Raw genomic sequence first — 17,226 nt, 5'->3', positions numbered from 1 at the left:
CCTCCACACAGCCCGCTCGAACCCCGCCCCCCGCGCCCTGGGCCGCTCCACCCCCGCCCCGCGCTGAGCTTCCTGCGCAGGCGCGCCACATCCAAGGCACCCTGGGACTCGTAGTTCACCAGTGAAAGGCGTGAAAGGGGCTGAGGAGACAGAGGCCTAGAACTTCCGTGATGCCCTGCGGCTGCTTTTTCTTGACGCCTCCCGGGAACTGTGGTTTTCTTTGGAAACCGCCCCTTCTGGAAGCCTGATGGGAACGTCATCGTGGGTCCTTCAAATCTATTCCGAAGTCAGTACTCGATAGGAAAATAATTCCTTAGAGATTAATTGTGGAAGAAACGAATGAAGCAATGAAGAAAAAAGAAGTGAGAGGAAGGACTCCCATCATGCTCTACTAAGAGGGTTGCCTTGCAGTGAAAAATTATGGGTTGTTGGTCTTTAATGGAGAGAGCCGCCGTGGTGTTGAGCGAGTGGGATTTGAGGGAGGAGGGGAGGGTAAGGTAGGAGGGGAAAGCCGAGAGTCGGAAGAGCCATCCACTCCTAGGAAACTTTATGGAGATAGCGCATGAGATTAATATTGATTAGATGGGTTAGGGTAGGAGCATTAAGGCAGCATTATCTTCCACCCCCCTATGTACACACACACACACACACACACACACACACACACACACACCCCAATTAAGGCCACATTCTCAGCTCCAGATTCAAGACCGAAATTCTGAATGCAAAGATGGGCTCCTCCACTGAAATCAAGGGTTGTCTTGTTTTGCTAGAAAAAAAGAATGAGCGGGGGCTACGGGAAAGGGATTCTAAGAAAGATAAAGAAGTAGTACATGGTCACGTCTTTGACCATAAACTTGAGAGAGCCGAGTTGATTTTTGCCTTTGTAGTTCGTCAAAACTTTTTTTCCATCTTCCTTTTGCTTAGTAGCTTAGTAAAGAAACAGAAAACACCCTCTCTTTCTCTGGGGCTGCCTGAGCGTACGTATGTAATTCATACCAAGGCTCTAGACTCGGGAAATCTGCATCCATACAATTCACAGGGCGGGAAATAATTCCCTTCAAAGCATCCTTGTGCTCCCGGACCCCTTCGCAGTTTGCAACAAAGTATACGGGATTGCACAGGTGATGAGCAGCAGGGGGCACCAGACAGAACAGGAAGCGGGATTTGCAAACCAGATGGCAGTTAAAGTCAGCCTGACCGGTAAGAGCGGGAAGACTTAAGCACACGCAACCGCCTCGGAGCGAGGATGCGCAGCCGCCTCTCACCCGCGCCCGCGGACCGCGCTGAGAACAGCAGTAGTTTGGAAACCACTGGACAGAAGATTCGTTAGCAGTTTCTCTGGATGCGCGCGGCTTAGAGAAGTCTTGCTTGTATAAGCTCATGAGACAAGCTAAAACGTTAACACCGTTTCTCTTTTTGCTTTGTTTCGTTTTCTTTACCAAAAGTTTATCCAGAACATTCGTTTTAAATCAATGGTATTTAGAGTTCGTGAAACTGACAGGTTATGAACATTTTAAAGTACAAATTCAGTAGGGGCAACTAGAGTACAGTTTTAAAATACTAATGTTCCATTGTTTTAGAGAATAAATTTTTCATTTGCCATTCCTAATAGTAAATCTTATGAGGATTGTAACTAATGGATTTTCTCCAGTGATAAACCTAATGTCAGTAAGGGAGGAAATAACTGTAAAGCTTATTTTTGTTGTGCCTCTTGGTGCTTCTTAGAACTTAGTTGTTTTAATAGGAAAAAGTTTGTAACATAAGACAACTAATCACAATATTCACTTTTTTGCATCCGTATAAAAAAATGAGGGTGTTTCTGTGTGAGTAGTTATGAAAGGATTTTATTATTGCCCATTCCTGTTTACTGAGCCCTGAGACTTTGGTCACACTGCATTGGACACAAGTCTTTAACAATCAACATTCTCTGTCAACATGTCTTTTCAACCAAGAACACCTAAATTCATTGTAAATAATTCAGTCAACTGTTGACTTAAAGCACTCTTGCCCACACAACAGCTTTTTGTACTTGGGTCATGTTAGCTTTGCTATGAAAACAGATATACTTTCGAGTATAATCATGTACTAGGGTTAGATTTAAAGCTTATACTCTGTACTGTGAATATATTACTATAAACACTTATTTGCTCAATTCTCTAGTTAAAGCTTACCAATCTCCAAGTAATGTGATGTTTTTCTATATGTCATTGCTATAATCCCTAAAAGTACTTTTCTTACTCTGTCATTTCAATTATCAAGTAAGGAATCAACTCTTCTATCATTCGATATAAAACATCAAGTGACTAAGTAGAGGTAACAGGAAAAAAGCCAGAACACAGTACAGTGAATACACTAAGCTTAGAGGTTTGCTATCCTGACCTTTTTTGGATGCGTAAGAATATAAATATTTCCTTTTCACACCATGTTCTTTCTCTCTAGTTCTTGCTCATTTTCTCATGTTGATTCGTGTCTCTATTTCTGATTCATTCACATTTATGTATAAGTCAATATTAGAGATAAAGTCAAATCATTTTTAAAAAGACTTCATTCAAATCTGGTGTGTAACACATGCCTTCAATTCCAGCACTGGGAAGACTAAGGCAGAAAGATCTCACAAGTTGAAGGCCAACCTGAGCTATCTAAGCAAGTTCAAGGCCAGTATGGACTACAGAGTGAGACCCTCTCTCAAGTCAAACCAAGAAAAAAAAAATTTTTTTAATTCAAAAGAAGGCAGGAAAAATAAAAAGCAGAGTTGGGGGTGTAGCTCACTGGTAGAGTGCTTGCTTACAATACACAAGAGCCTTGGTCCCATTTTCAGCACTGCAAAAACAAAACAAAACAAAAACAAAGAACAAAAGAAGGCAGAAGAAAAGGATACATGAAACAACTAGAAAATATGACCAAGGAGCATTTCAACCACATTTACAGTCACATTAAAATTAAATGGTTTAGGGCTGTGGATTTAGCTCAGTGGTTCCGCCACCTGCCTTGCAAGCACAAGATCCCGAGTTCAATCCCTGTTAACAAAAAGAAAAAAAAAAAAAAGTAAATGGTTTAGGGCTGGGGATGTAGTTCAGCAGCACAGCACCTGCCTGGCAAGCATGAAGCCCTGAGTTCGATTCCCAATTCCCTCTCCCCTGAGAAAAGAACTCCAAACAATGTGAATTTTCTGAGTATCTTCTTCCAATTTTCCAAGTGGAAAAATAAGCTTCCACTTAAAATATCTCAAGAGTTTGCTTATAGTGTTGGTATAGCTTAATAATAGAGGACTCACTTAATATGCATGAAGTCCTTGTTTCTATCTGCAGCACAGGGGGGAAAATTTACTTAGTTATAGTCATGGCAAATTCTATTTTCTATTTATATATTTATAATGTAATATTCAATAATACCTTTTTAATTGCTTTTGAAACTCATTACACTCATTGTGTAATTCAGGCTGGTCTTGAACTCACTATACAGCCCAGGCTAGCCTCAAACGCTTGGCAATCCTCCGGCCTCAACTTCCTCAGTGATGATATTACAGGCATGTGCCGCCACACCCAGCTTACTTTTTTGAATCTTAAGATGATTATTTTACTGGCCATATTTTGCTTAATTAATATTCACAGCCAAGTTCACTCTAGAAGGATTATCAAATTTAATAATATCATCATAGCAGTATTATCGTCTCCCAAATATCTGTATGTATTTGGACCAATTGAAGATAAGATACATATCTTTGCTTAGAATGGGAAAAAGGGGCTAGGGATGTAGCTCAGTGTGAGCATGAGCTTAGCATTCCCAGCCCTGAAAAAATAAAATGAAAGAAAAGGAATGTTGTGGGGTTTCTAGAGAAAGATAAAATAATCTTCACAACTGGATACATACTGGGAGCAGCTTCTCAAATTAGATCCTTTCCACTACCAGGCTGGGTTTAGCTCTTCATCTATGTATCTCTACATTTCTTATCACTGAGCTTTGGCAGAGATATTAAATTATGGCAGAATAGGAATGGGGACTCTTATCACTGTCTATAACAAGCCAAGATAGGTTGGAGTACTGGATTAGCCACCAAAAAGAAACAGAAAGTAAGTGCTAGGGACTTGATCAGAAAAAGAAAAAAAAAAACAAAAACAAAAACCTGTTGGGGCCGGGGATGTAGCTCAACAGCACAGCACCTGCCTGCTAAGTGTGAGGTCCTGAGTTTGATCCCCGGTACCAAAAAAATTTTTTAAAATAATAAATAAATAAAAATGAAATCTGTCAGTCTTTGCTTAGTAGTATTCATTTGAAAGAGGACCAAAAGGCTGAACACTAGCCCAAAGAGAAATTTTAAAAGCCCTATAAACATCTAGCCCTTATTTTATTGCCAAATCTCTTTTGTGCTCTCTTTTTTTGTTTGTTTAATTCTTGAGACAGGGTCTTATTATGTAGTATAGGCTGCTTTAAACTCACTATGTACCCCTGGCTGATCTTGAACTCACAGCAATCCTCCTTCCTCGCTTCCCAAATGCTGGGAGTACAGGCATAATCTTTTCTTTTTTTTTTTTTTTTTTTTTTTTTTTTTTTTTTTTTTTTTTTTGGAGGTGCTGAGGATGGAACACAAGGTCTTTAACATGCTAGGCAAGCACTCTCTGCCAATGAGCTATATCCCCAACTCTATTCAACTTTTAAAATGGGAAAAAAGTCTACCTCCTCAGACACCTCTGATATGTGGCCATCACCTAAAGACAGAAAATACGGCCAGGGATTTAGCTCAGCGGCACCACACCTGCCTCAAAAGTACAAGGTTCTGAGTTGGATCCCTGGTACAGGAAAAAAAAAAAAAAAGAAAAAAAGAAGACAGAAAACCTCTCAGAGTAGATTTACTAAGATGTCTTCATGTGTATGGATCCTCTCAAGAAACATTTTCTGGTCTCCAAGTCACATTAATAACATTGTAGAACAGCTTGCTGAAACCTCCCACTAACCAGGCTATTGCTGACGTTCCCATATTTCCAGTCAGGTGGAGGCCTACAAAGAATCAGGTCTATTTAACCACATCCTCTACAAAATCTGTGAGAAGACCTGGGCGAAGTAGATATTGATTAAGTGTGTGATTGACTTCAAATGCTAAATTTAACTTTATGTATCCAAGTCCACCCACCCACACACACATTCATAAACACATACAATGACAATGACAACAACGATGCTGACAGCAGCCTAGGGTTTTAATAACTTCCATTTACCATAACAGTAAAAGACATATTTTTTAAATTTACATTATTTTATCTGTCAAGGGCTAGAAAGTTACCACTTTTATTACACTTTGTTTTTAGACAGGGTTGTGTTATGTAGCCCAGGCTGGTCTCAAACTCACAGAGATCCTCCTGCCTCAGCCTCCTAAGTGCTGGGATCACAGGTATGAACCACCACGCCTAGCTGTGTTATAGCCTTTTTGAAATAACTAACCTTTATTGTTTTCTCATTTCAGCAGTAATATGTATTATTTTTAGAAAATAAGAATAAGCCAAATAATAAAACATAAAAACAATTCATAATTCTACCACAGAGGTGTCACCGCATTCACTTTTGTTTCCAGTGGTGCTGGGTATGGAACCCAGGGCCTTGTTCATACTAGGCAAGTGCTCTACCACTGAGCAACAGCCCTGTCCCACACATTGACGCTTGATACACAGTACTTCTTCCAGTGTTTTTTTCTTCCCTTTTTTTTTTTTTTTTGAGACAGGGTCACATTACTCTCAATACTCCTGCCTCGGCCTCCTGAGGATTAAGGTTACATTTGTGTGCCACTACATCTGGATCCTCTCTTCTTTCCCTTTTCTTTTCTCTTTTGGTACATGTTTGTAAAACACGATTGCATTCATTGTGGGAACATGGTACCTGTGATATTTTTCCTTTTTTTTAATGGACATAGTTGTTTTATCATTTTTTACTTACCCTTATAATAATTTCATGTCACTAGCCTTTATTTTTACTTTATTTATAAAACTTAAGCCCCCACTTAGGGGCTTTTAATTTAGTACTAATATTTCACTATTATAAATGTGATGCATTTGAAAATCTTTTTCAATTTTTTATTAGTATATGTTTACAGTATATAATGACTGCATGCCTTGTGGGGAGTTGGTACATGTATATAAAATATCTTAATTCTTTTTGCATTCCCTTTTTCCCCTTCCCCTATCTCTTGTCCCCTTTGCAGCCTTCTTTTCTTTAATGTTCAAGATAGCATCTCACTAAGTTGTTAAATTACCCAGGCAGGGTCTGAATATGCAATGCTCCTGCCTCAGCCTCCCAAAATACTGAGATTACAGACCTGTGCCACTATGCCCAGCTTTTTTCATGCTAATGACCCATTAAAAAGCTTATGTGATCTGATAATCCTATTACATTTTAATTACATGTAGGACATAAATAATTGGACTAAATATAATCATTAGAGCATTTTCAAGAGGAGCAGGGGGAAGGCCTAAATGAACATTTTTTTCATGCTACGTATCAGATCCAGGGCTACCTGAATGCTAGGCAAGTGCTCTTCCCCTCAGCTACAGCCCAGCACTCCAAATGAACTTCCTTTTTTTTTCTTTTTTTCTTTTTTTGAGATGGATTTTGCTAAATTATTCAGGTTAGGCTCAAACTTGTGATCTTCCTGCCACAGCTTCCCAAGTGCTGAGATTACAGCTATGTAGCACCATGCCCAGCCTAAATGAATTTATTAATGAGATTCTGTTTGTGAGTACAAGTATTGTATTAAAGTCATTTTATTTTTACTGTTAGAAGATCTGTAATGAGGCCAGTTAGAAATAACCCAGTAGGGGAGATGACCCGCAAGTCTGTGTTGTTTTTGGTCACAGTTAATGTTCTCAAAGCGTTACTTTTTTTTCCATAACCACTGAGAATAACAATAGTTGACAATAGGGGAAAGGTGGGGAAGGAAATAAGTAAGAAAATGTGACAAATGAACATAAGAGCCAAGCTGCATTATAAAGGTCAGAGAATCCATTTAGATAGTGTGATACCTTGTCAGCTTCTAATGCACTGAAAGTTTTAGTATTTATATAATATTAACTGGGGCCTTTCCAGTTTTTGTGTCTTTTTCAGGGAAAAATAAGGGCACTAAGGAGAGTGAATGCTGTGTCAAATGAAGTTTGACCTATCTGCCCCCGGGCAAGAGTCCACCCCAGTTAAAATCCTTCATCAACAGGGCCAGGGATATAGCTCAGTGGTTGCTCAGCCTGCCTTTCAAATTCAAGGGCCCGAGTTTGATCCCTGGTACCAAAAAAAAAAAAAAAAGAATCCTTCATCAACACTAGAACTGGAATGTACAGCTGGTGCTTCATAAGACTTCATGTAAATTTAATTTAAGACAACATAATTTTTTAGCTGGACTTTTCTTTTTTATGAAATAAGGTCTTACTAGTTCCAAGCTTGCCTCAAACTTGCCATGTAGCCCAGGCAAGCTCAAATTTATGATCCTCCTGCCTCAGCCTCCTCAGTGTTGGAATTATAAGTATGTGCTACCCAAATGATTCAAGCCCGGCATGGTGGTACACGCCTGCAATCGCAGCTGCTTTAATTCTTAAAGTGCATTAGTTAGTCTTTAATGGTATTATTGTTCAGGACAGATAAATTCTAATAGTACCCTTGTATTTTCCTAGTTTTTTTATCTCACATCCAAAGCACTTCATGCAGTCATACATGATTCTCCTATTATCTATCACACATCACAGGAAAAGAAAGTACCACCGACAGGGAACCTGAGACACTGAAAAGGGCAGAGTTGGACACTCTAGGGTCACCTAGCCAGTGACTGAACTTGACTAGTACATTCTCTTAATTCTACCTACTGTACAACCTCCTAGTCCCCAGACATTACTGGAAAAAGAAACTTATCTTTTATTTAACTACCTATCTGTCCAACTAGCTATTTATTTATTTTTGGTGCTGGGGTTTGAACCTAATGCCTTACACATGCTAACGACATGCTGTGCCACTGAGCTCCACCCCAGTCCCAAGCTGGCCTCTCATAAAGCATACTTTGCTGGGCAAACAGCAAGTCTGAAGTTGCTCTATTTATTCTTTATGAATACTACTTAGGGTAGAAATCCTGAGAGAGGCAGCTAAACTTACAGATGATTGTCATAATGTTCCTTATGCTAAACCTGGGGTTTTAAAAATACAAGGCTATACATGCACACGAATCCTCTAGACCGGGAGTGTCCAACCCGCAGCTCTGGACAGCTCGGAATGCAGCCCCACAAGATCATCAACTTTTAACGCTGTGTGATTTTGCCTGGACTGCCCAGTGCTCCAGCACGAGGCAGGTGAGAGCAGAAGCTGCGTAGTGGAGAGTGCAGGGCTGACTCCATCTTCCAGCCTGCTGCAGAGTCAGTGGAATAGGAGCTCCTGTGTATCAGATGCTACGTGTGCTTGTGCAACCTGGTGAATAAAACAGTGACTACAGATAATAGTATTTCAACTTAGCTACTTGTGTGTGCCCTATTTATTGTTAGTAAGCAGACACGTGTTTTCTTTTTCTTTTGGGGGAAGACAGGGTCTCACTATGTGGTTCAGGCTGACCTTGAACTCACTGTGTAGCCCAGGCTGGCCTTGACCTCTTGGTGATCCTCCTGCCTCAGCCTCCCAAGTGCTGGGATTAAAGGTTGTGGGATTACACCATACCCAGCTAAATTTTCTTAATTAATAAACTTGGCCTTATGTTATTTTGTAAGGTAAAATATCTAAAAGGAAGTTTTTTTACATATATACATTCTTTCTATCTATCTACTTTAGTTTTTTGAGTCAGGGTCTCGATATGTAGCCCACCCAAGCAGGACTCAAACTTGCAATCCCCCTGCCTTAACCTCCCAAGTGCTTGGATGACAGGCATGTGACACCACACCCGGGCATTAACTATAATTATATAATTTGTATGTGGCCAAAGAAATTTCTCTTCACTCAGGTGGCCCAGACAGCATCATAAAGAAGAACAAGAAAAAGATGGGGAGGAGGAAGAGAAGGAAGGGGGAGGAGACAGAAGCAGGAAGAGAAAAGGGAAGCAGAAGGAGAAGGAGGAGAAAGAGAAGGGGAGGAGGATGGGTAAATAGGAGGAGGAGAAAGGGGAGGAAGAGAGACCAAGAGGAAGAAGAGAAAGGAAGAAGGAGGAGGAAGATAAGAAGAAGGGAGGATGAGCTGGAAAATATTTTTTAAAGTACAGCTATGATATTGGAGGCAGGTTCTCAGATATTTGCCCTAAGCTCTGACTTTAGCCCGTTCTCCTCGTTATTTTAATCACTTTGGCAAACAAAAACACTACCTGCATTTTCAAATGACACAGCCTTGGAGGGACTGGTGATTGATTCCGTGAGTATAAAACCAAGGTTTTAAAAGATCTCAACAGGCTGGACTGATGGGATAAAGTGACCCAAATAAAATATTAGAGACCTATAAAAGTCCTAAAATTTGCATTTAAGTACTCATCCGCACACATTTTATTTCCTTAGGCCACGGTCTCCTTGCCATCATTTGTCAAAATTAGCAAGCTGATTAAGCAAATGAACGAACCAGGGACTGAGTCTGAAGAGGTAGTTCGCAGGGGTGTACCTGAAAGGCTGTAGTAGCTCCCTTCCCAGCAGCCTCCTTCACTCTCCCTCTCTCTGTCGGCTTCCTGGCCACCCTGAAGTGAGCAGCCTCTCCCCCCGCACCCCGCCATGCTCCTCTGCCATGTTGTTCTCCCTCAGAGCCAGCGGACCACAGACTGCAACTATGAGCCAAAACAAACCTCTCCTCCTTAGAGGTGCGGGGATCAGGTATTGCGTCCCAGCAAAGAGAAAGTGACTAAGACACTGTCCCTTCACCAAATTTGTGGATTTTAATGCTATGGTGAAAAATTGTTTATTTTCTTTTTTCTCTTTCTTACTGCCAGTATAAAATGGAAACAAACTTGGAGCTGAGGTCTAGTGTGTGTGCACTTTACACTCAGAGGACAAAAACTACATCTGGTCACTCTAAATAATCAATGGGTCATTGACAGTTTAGTAAATTCCAAAGTGCACATGAAGTATTGATGAAGGACCAGGAAGAATTTAGCCAATGCTTAGTTAAAAAAAAAAAAAAATAGGGCCTGGAAGCATAGTTCAGCGGTAGAGCATTTGCCTAGCAAGCGAAAGACTCTGGGTTTGATTACTGGCACCACCAAAAAAAACAGAAGGAAGGAGAGATAGGGAAAAGAAGGGAAGACAAAAGAAGGGAAGAAAGGCAGAGGGACAGCAAAGAAAGAAGGAAGGAAGGGAGAAAGGGAGAGAAAAACTTCCAGAACATCACATTTAATGATAAGAGACTGAGCGCTTTCTTCTAAGGCCTGGACCAGTGGGCAGTGTCTGCTCTTGCCTGTTGTATCCAACATTGTACTGGAGGTCGAGCCAGTGCAAGTACAAAATAAAGAACTGGAAATGAGGAAGTAAAACCATGCTTATTTGCAGATAGCATAATCTTGGATATAGGAAATCCTAACAAATCCACTAAAAACTATTAGAATTAATAGCAAGTTTGAACAAGAAACAAGAACAATATATGTACAAAAGCTATTGTATTTCTATTTACTAGCAAGAAACAAACAAAAAAAGAGAGAAAGAAACTTAGAAAACAATTCAATATACAATAGTACCAAAAAGAACAAAATATTTAGGAATAAATTTAATATAAGAAAGATAAAGTTCATTCTTAAAATTAAAAAACACTGTACAAAGAAATTAGAGGAGTCCTAAAGGGGAAAAAAAATCCCTAGTTAGGCATGGTGGCCTATAACTCAAACTATTCAGGAGGCTGAAGCAAGAGGACCACAAGTTTGAGACCAGAATGGGCAACTTAAAGAGAGACCCTGTCTCAAAGAAGAATTCTATGTTCATTGACTGGAAAATACTACTCAGTGGGCAATATTACTTCTGAATTAAACTGCAGTTTCAGCATGATCCTATCAAAACCCAAGCTGGCCTCTCTGCAAAAAACATTGACAACATATACTAAAACTATGGAATTTCAAGGAAACAGCTAACATAATCTTGAAACATAACACAATTAAAGCATACTTCTTGATTTCAAAATATACTATCGAATTACAGTAATTAAATGAGTGTGGTATTGGCAATGTATAACCTACTGGAATAGAACTGAGAGGCCAGAAACAATTCCTTATATTTATGATCAATATTTTTCCAACAGAGATGACAAGACCATTCAATGCATGAAAGAATAGTTTTGGGACAGTTAGCCACAGGCCAACAAATAAAACTCAACACCTAGGGGCTGGGGGTTTAGCTCAGTGGTTCCACTGCCTGCCTTGCAAACACAAGGACCTGAGTTCAATCCCCAGTACCAAAAAAAAACCCCAAAAAACGAAAAAACGCACAACTCAATGCCTAAATAGGGAGGAGTGAAGAGGGTAAAGAGAGGGCAGGGGTATGGGGAAAAATAAGAGCCAAGACATGTCATGTAAAGGTACAAGATCCCAATGATAAATTTATCTATATTGTTTGCTTTAAATGTACCAATAAACTTAATGGGGGAAAAATAAAACTCAACACCTCACACATTCACAAAACTTAACTCAAAGGGAATTACAAACCTAAATGTAAGAATTAAAACTATAAAACATGCATAAGAAAACATATGAGTAAATTTTTGTGACTTTTACTTGGGGTAGTGGTTTTTAGAGATGATAATGAAAGTATAAGGAACTACACCAACCAAAAATAAATACCTTCAAGTGAGGCATGTTGGCACATGCCTGTAATTCCAGTACTCTGGGAAGCCGAGGCAAGAGGATCATGAGTTTAAGGCCAGCCTGGGCAATTTAGTGACTCAGTGAGACTCTATCTCAAAATAAGAAATCTTTAAAAGGGCTTGGAATGTAGTTTTTTTTAAAGATACAGTTTAAAAAGTTGGTGCTTTAAAGAATATCAGAGAAGAAATAAAAGTACCACCCACTGAATGGGAGAAGATATTTACAAATTACATATTAACCAAAGAACATTTATCCAGAATTTTTTTTCTTTTGTTTTTTCTTTTTTTGCAATATTGGTGATTGAGCCCAGAGGCACTTTACCACTCAGCTACATCCCCAGCCCTTTTTTATTTTTCATTTTTGAGATAAGATCCTACTAAGTTGCCCAGACTGGCTTGGAATTCAGGTTCAAGTGATCCTCCTACTTCTGCATCCCTAACAGGTGAGAATACAGGTGTACATCACCATGCCTAACATACCTGAAATATTTAAAGTGCTCTTATTTTTTCAAAAATTTTAAAAAACAGCTGGGCATGGTAGCATACCTGTAATCCCAGCTCTCAGGAGGCTGGGGCAGGAGGACCACTAATAGTTCAAGACCAGCCTGAGCTACACAGTGAGTTCAAGACCAGCCTGAACTACATAGCAAGACCCTGGCTCAATAAAAGTAAATAAATAAATAAATAAAATGGAAAACAAAAACCTCAATTAAAAATAGACTAATGGAGGATGAGGGGAGGGCAAGGGTATGGGGAAAAATAAGAACCAAGACAAACCATGTAAAGGTACAAGATCCCAATGATAAATGTAACTGTATTGTTTGCTTTAAAGGTACCAATGTCTTTTGAAAAAGCCACACATGATGATGCAGGACTATAAATCACACACAGTGCGCTAGAGGGCAGAAGGTGGAGCATCACAAGTTTGAGCCCAACTTGGATAACTTAGTGACTTAGTGAGAACTGACTCAAAAACAAACAAAAAAGGGCTGGAGATGTAGCTCAGTGTGAAGGCCCTGGGTCCCAACGACCACACACACACACACACACACACATGCACACACACACACACACACACACACACTCACACACACACATATATATATACACACACAGACACATACCCAAAAGACCAATTGCAGGACAGGGGATGTAGCTTATGTTAGAGTACTTGCCTGCCATGTCAAGATTCTGGGTTCAATTCCCAGTACAAGTCGGGGGGAAAGACTAATTATCATGTGAAAATATGCTGATAGTATTAGCCATATAAGATATGGGAATCAAAACCAGTGAGATACCTTCTATTCATGTCCACTAGGATGACTACAATACAAAGTAAAGCTAATAACTAACTAATATTTATGCAGATATCATAAAATTAGAATCCTCTTGTATTATTGGTGGGAATGTAAAGCTGGTTTGGAAAACATTCTGGTTCTTCCTCAAAAAGTTAAACATAGGGGGTTACTATTATGGCTTTTAGTGTATCTACATGCCCCCTGCAAAGCCTCTTGTGCTCATCGGTGGGGTTTTTTTGAGCTTAGGCATTTGATCCTGGGATTAAGGGTATAGTACTAAATTAGTCCACTAATTGACTTAGCATCACTCTGGGTGTTGCTGTATGGATTTACTGAAGACAGAAGCCTCACCTTGGATGCTTTTCTACTGCCTCCTGTTTCTCCTCTGCATTGCCCCTCTGTCACACCACCCTGCCTTGGAGCTGGCTGACTATGGACTGAAACCTCTACAAACTGTGAGCCAAAACAAACCTCCCCTCCTTTAATTTGTGGTTGTCAGTTATTTTGTCTCAGCAACAAGAAAAGTAACTAAGACACTGTCATGCAATTTCAGCAATTCCACTGCAAGATATATGCCCAATGAAATAACAGCATGTGTCCAAACAAAAAACCTGCACTTTTTATTTTGTTTTGTTTTTTTAGAGACAGAGTCTAGCATTAGACTGGCCTTGAACTCACTCTGTACTTCAGGCTGGCCCCAAACTTGTGTCCATCCTCCTGCCTCTGCCTCTCGAGTGCTGTGATTACAGGTATAGGCCCTCGCTGTCTTTTTTTTTTTACCCCCCTGGTATCACGGATCAAACTCAGGTCCTTGAACTTGCGAGGCAGGTGTGATGCCACTGCGGTAAATCTCCAGTCCCTGGTCTTTTTTTTTTTTTTTTGCTTCCTTAAGACAAGGTCTCACTATGGAGGCCAGGCTGACCTCAAACTCTATGCAAACCTCCTATCTCAACCTCCTGAGTACTGGGATTACAGCTGTGCACCACCATGCCTAGCTAACATTAATAGCCAAAAAAAAAAAAAAAAAAAAAAAAAAAAAAAAAAAAAAAAAAAAGAACCAATCCAAAAGCCCATCAACTAATGAATAGATGTCTACAATGTGGTAAATCAATACAATTAAATACTATTTAGACATATGAAAGAATGAAGTATTGGTACATCCCAAAACATAAATATATTTTCAAAACATTATACATAACTCTGTCATTAGTCCTATCTGGCATAACCATCATCTCAGACATTATAACTTTCATTTCTAAAAGTAAATGTGTGTGTGTGTATGTGCTCTTGGGGGTTGAACTCAGGGCCTTTGCATGGAGCTACATTTCCAGCTCCTTTTTCTTTTTTATTTTGAGACAAGGTCTCTCTAAATTGCTAAACTGCCCAGCCAGGACTTATGCTTGTGATCCTCCTACCTCAGCTTCCCAGAGTGCTGAGATTACAGGCATGAAGCAGCATGGCTGGCTTAAATTTGGGTCTTTTTAATATCTTCCATGTCTATGTGACATATTCAATCTTTCCACTACCTTTCTGAACCTATATTTTACTGTCTTTGCCTACTTATTCTAATATTGCATCAGTTCTGGGTCAGTTTGATTCTTCGTTGTAGGTTGTAGTTTCCTGCTTATTAGTACGCTCAGTAATTTTTTAAATTTAATGCCATTCGCTGTAATTTCACTTTGTAAGAAGCTAGATATTTCTTCAGTTTCATCAATATTCTTGAGTTTAACCCAGGACATGGTTGTTTGGAACAATTTTTTAAGAGCTTACTTTTATAATTTAGCAGAACCAGAGTAGCATTTAGTCTGAGGGTCAATTTTTTCCCCAAAGCTGAAGTAAGACCATCCTGAGCATTTTCCCGAATGTCCTATGAATAGTGAGAGTTCTGATCTGGCTAATTGGAACAGACACTGTGTCTGTCCTGGTGTGAGTTCTAGCTATTGTTCCCACAATACTTACAGGTGGTTCCTTCCCTGGCCTGGAGCAAGTATCCTGGAGCATTGGATACTTAGATCTCTAGATTTGGTTGCTATTAGCCTGTCTGTGTCTGTCTCTGTCTCTATCTGTCTCTGTCTCTGTCCCTGTCCCTGTCCCTGTCCCTGCCCCTCTCCCTCTCCCTCTCCCTCTCTCCCCCTCTCTCCCTCAGGCTTTGTTTTACCTGTCCTGCAAGCCTTAGCTGTCTGGCTTTCCCTAGACTTTCAGCTCCATCTCTCATCTCAGGGAATCTGCCAGGCTCTACCTAGGTTCTATCTTTCTGTGCTAATTGAAACTCTAGGCTTTAGGGTGGACGGTCAACAGGGCTCACCTCATCTATTTCCCATCTCTATGGGATGATTTTTCTTCATGACCTGATGTCCAGTGTCTTTAAAATAGTTATTTAAAGCCAAGTGTAAAGCCGTCAGGGCTCACCTCATCTATTTCCCATCTCTATGGGATGATTTTTCTTCATGACCTGATGTCCAGTGTCTTTAAAATAGTTATTTAAAGCCAAGTGTAGCGCCGGGCGTGGTGGTGCACGCCTGTAATCCCAGTACTCGGGAGGCTGAGGCAGGAGAATTGCTGTGAGTTCTAGCCTGGGCTGCATAGTGAGTTCCAGGGAAGTCTGAACTACATAGTGAGACTCTGTCTCAAAAAACAAAAACAAAAACAAAACAAAACAAAAAAGATATTGTGTCCAGGTTTTTATTTGTTTCAGATTAGTGGGTAAATTTGTTTAGTTATTCCATCTTGGCCAGAAGTAGAAGTCCACTTCATGCTGTGCTTAGCAAAAAGAAATAATTGGCTCACATAATCTAACCACAGAAAGGAAGAAACTACACCAGTCTCAAGGTTAACTAGATCTATCAGCTCCTATTACACCAGAACACGTTCTCTCTCGCGCACGCTTCCTCTCCATCGTGGTCTCTACTGCTACAGGTTGGACATATTCTAGTGAAGAGCATGGCCACTGTCACCCCCTACTTCACAGTCCCACCTCTACAGCCAGAATGCCCACGGCAAAGAGAAAACTTTTTAAAATTTAACTCTGCAGAATGAGGGGCTGGATACGGATAAATCCCATGACTATGTCTTACACCAGGTACTAAGTTCATGAGGCTACATTACAAGGGTCAATCCACAAACAAATAGGGACTACACATCAGCTGGGCATCGTGGCACATGCCTATAATCTCAGCAGTCTGGGAGACTGAGGCAGAAGGATTGTAAATTTGAGCCAAGCCTGGGCAACTTAGCAACTTAGCAAGACTCTCTGTTAAAATAAAAAATTAAAAAGGCTAGGGGTAGTGTTTGGCATGGACCTTGCTAGTGGGGTTTGGTGCTAAAGTTTAGTCTCAGATGTCCTTTGTGACCTATGGAGTGACTTTAATCTGTGTTACAATGTGGGTCACAAAGACAAGTTCAGTCACCAGCTCCTGGAGTTCGATCCAATGGGAAATTGAGATATGCCGCCAACAACAATTACAAAAACAATGATACAATCAGAAAAGAGGCAATGTACATAAAAGTGTGATGGAGGAACAGAAGAGAATAATGACAGTGAAATTACCAAAGAGCATGATGGTTTGTGACCTCCTCCTGAATAGGCAGTGGGAGCTTGAAATCAACATTGGAGATGAACCTATTTCTTTTATTTTTTGAGGGGAGGGTTGAGACAGGGTCTCACTATGTAGTTCAGACTGACCTGGAACTCACTATGTAGCCCGGGATGGTCTTGAACTCACAGTGATCCTCCTGCCTCAGCCTCCAAAGTGCTGGAATTACAGGCATGCGCCACCACACCTGGCTCATTTCTTTCACAATATCAGAAATTGGTTCTCTTATTGATAACAATCTGTCCAAGGACCCAGAAGGTTTACAAGTATTTTATTATCTTGTCCAGGACCTGAAGTGTTTGGTCTTCAGTTTTATTGGATTACACTTCAAGATTGAACCAATTTAGATTGAATATTGTTGTGGACACGATGGGGGTAGAAATAGTTGTTTTTAAATGACATTATCAGGAAATTTTGTGTATATCAAGGCAACATTTTTTATAAATAAGTAATTGTCTTTAATAAATGTGATAAAATCCAGAAAGTAAATAAATAAAAATTTAAAAGGCTAGGGGTGTAGCTCAGTGTGAAAGCCCTGGATTCAGTCTCTGGTACTACAAAAA

At 40.1% G+C, this 17,226-nt stretch overlaps 1 protein-coding gene and 1 pseudogene across 1 annotated transcript in view; one reads left to right on the top strand and one right to left on the bottom strand.

Annotated features, from left to right (window-relative positions):
- Wnk1 (WNK lysine deficient protein kinase 1) overlaps positions 1-260 on the bottom strand; it is a 132,074-nt gene extending 131,814 nt beyond the window's left edge. Inside the window, exon 1 of the mRNA XM_010630660.2 lies at positions 52-260. Within this exon, the coding sequence (XP_010628962.1) occupies positions 52-260 (209 nt within the window). The remainder of the gene's footprint in view (positions 1-51) is intronic.
- Positions 261-1,249: 989 nt separating this feature from the next.
- Positions 1,250-17,010, top strand: LOC104866539 (annotated as a pseudogene).
- The last annotated feature ends 216 nt before the right edge of the window (positions 17,011-17,226 follow it).

This window comes from Fukomys damarensis, unplaced genomic scaffold, assembly GCF_012274545.1.
Source record: "Fukomys damarensis isolate Sample0158 unplaced genomic scaffold, DMR_v1.0_HiC HiC_scaffold_5, whole genome shotgun sequence".
Taxonomy (NCBI): domain Eukaryota; kingdom Metazoa; phylum Chordata; class Mammalia; order Rodentia; family Bathyergidae; genus Fukomys; species Fukomys damarensis.
Note: the sequence above shows the minus strand (reverse complement) of the source record. Positions and strands in the feature narration are given on the sequence as shown.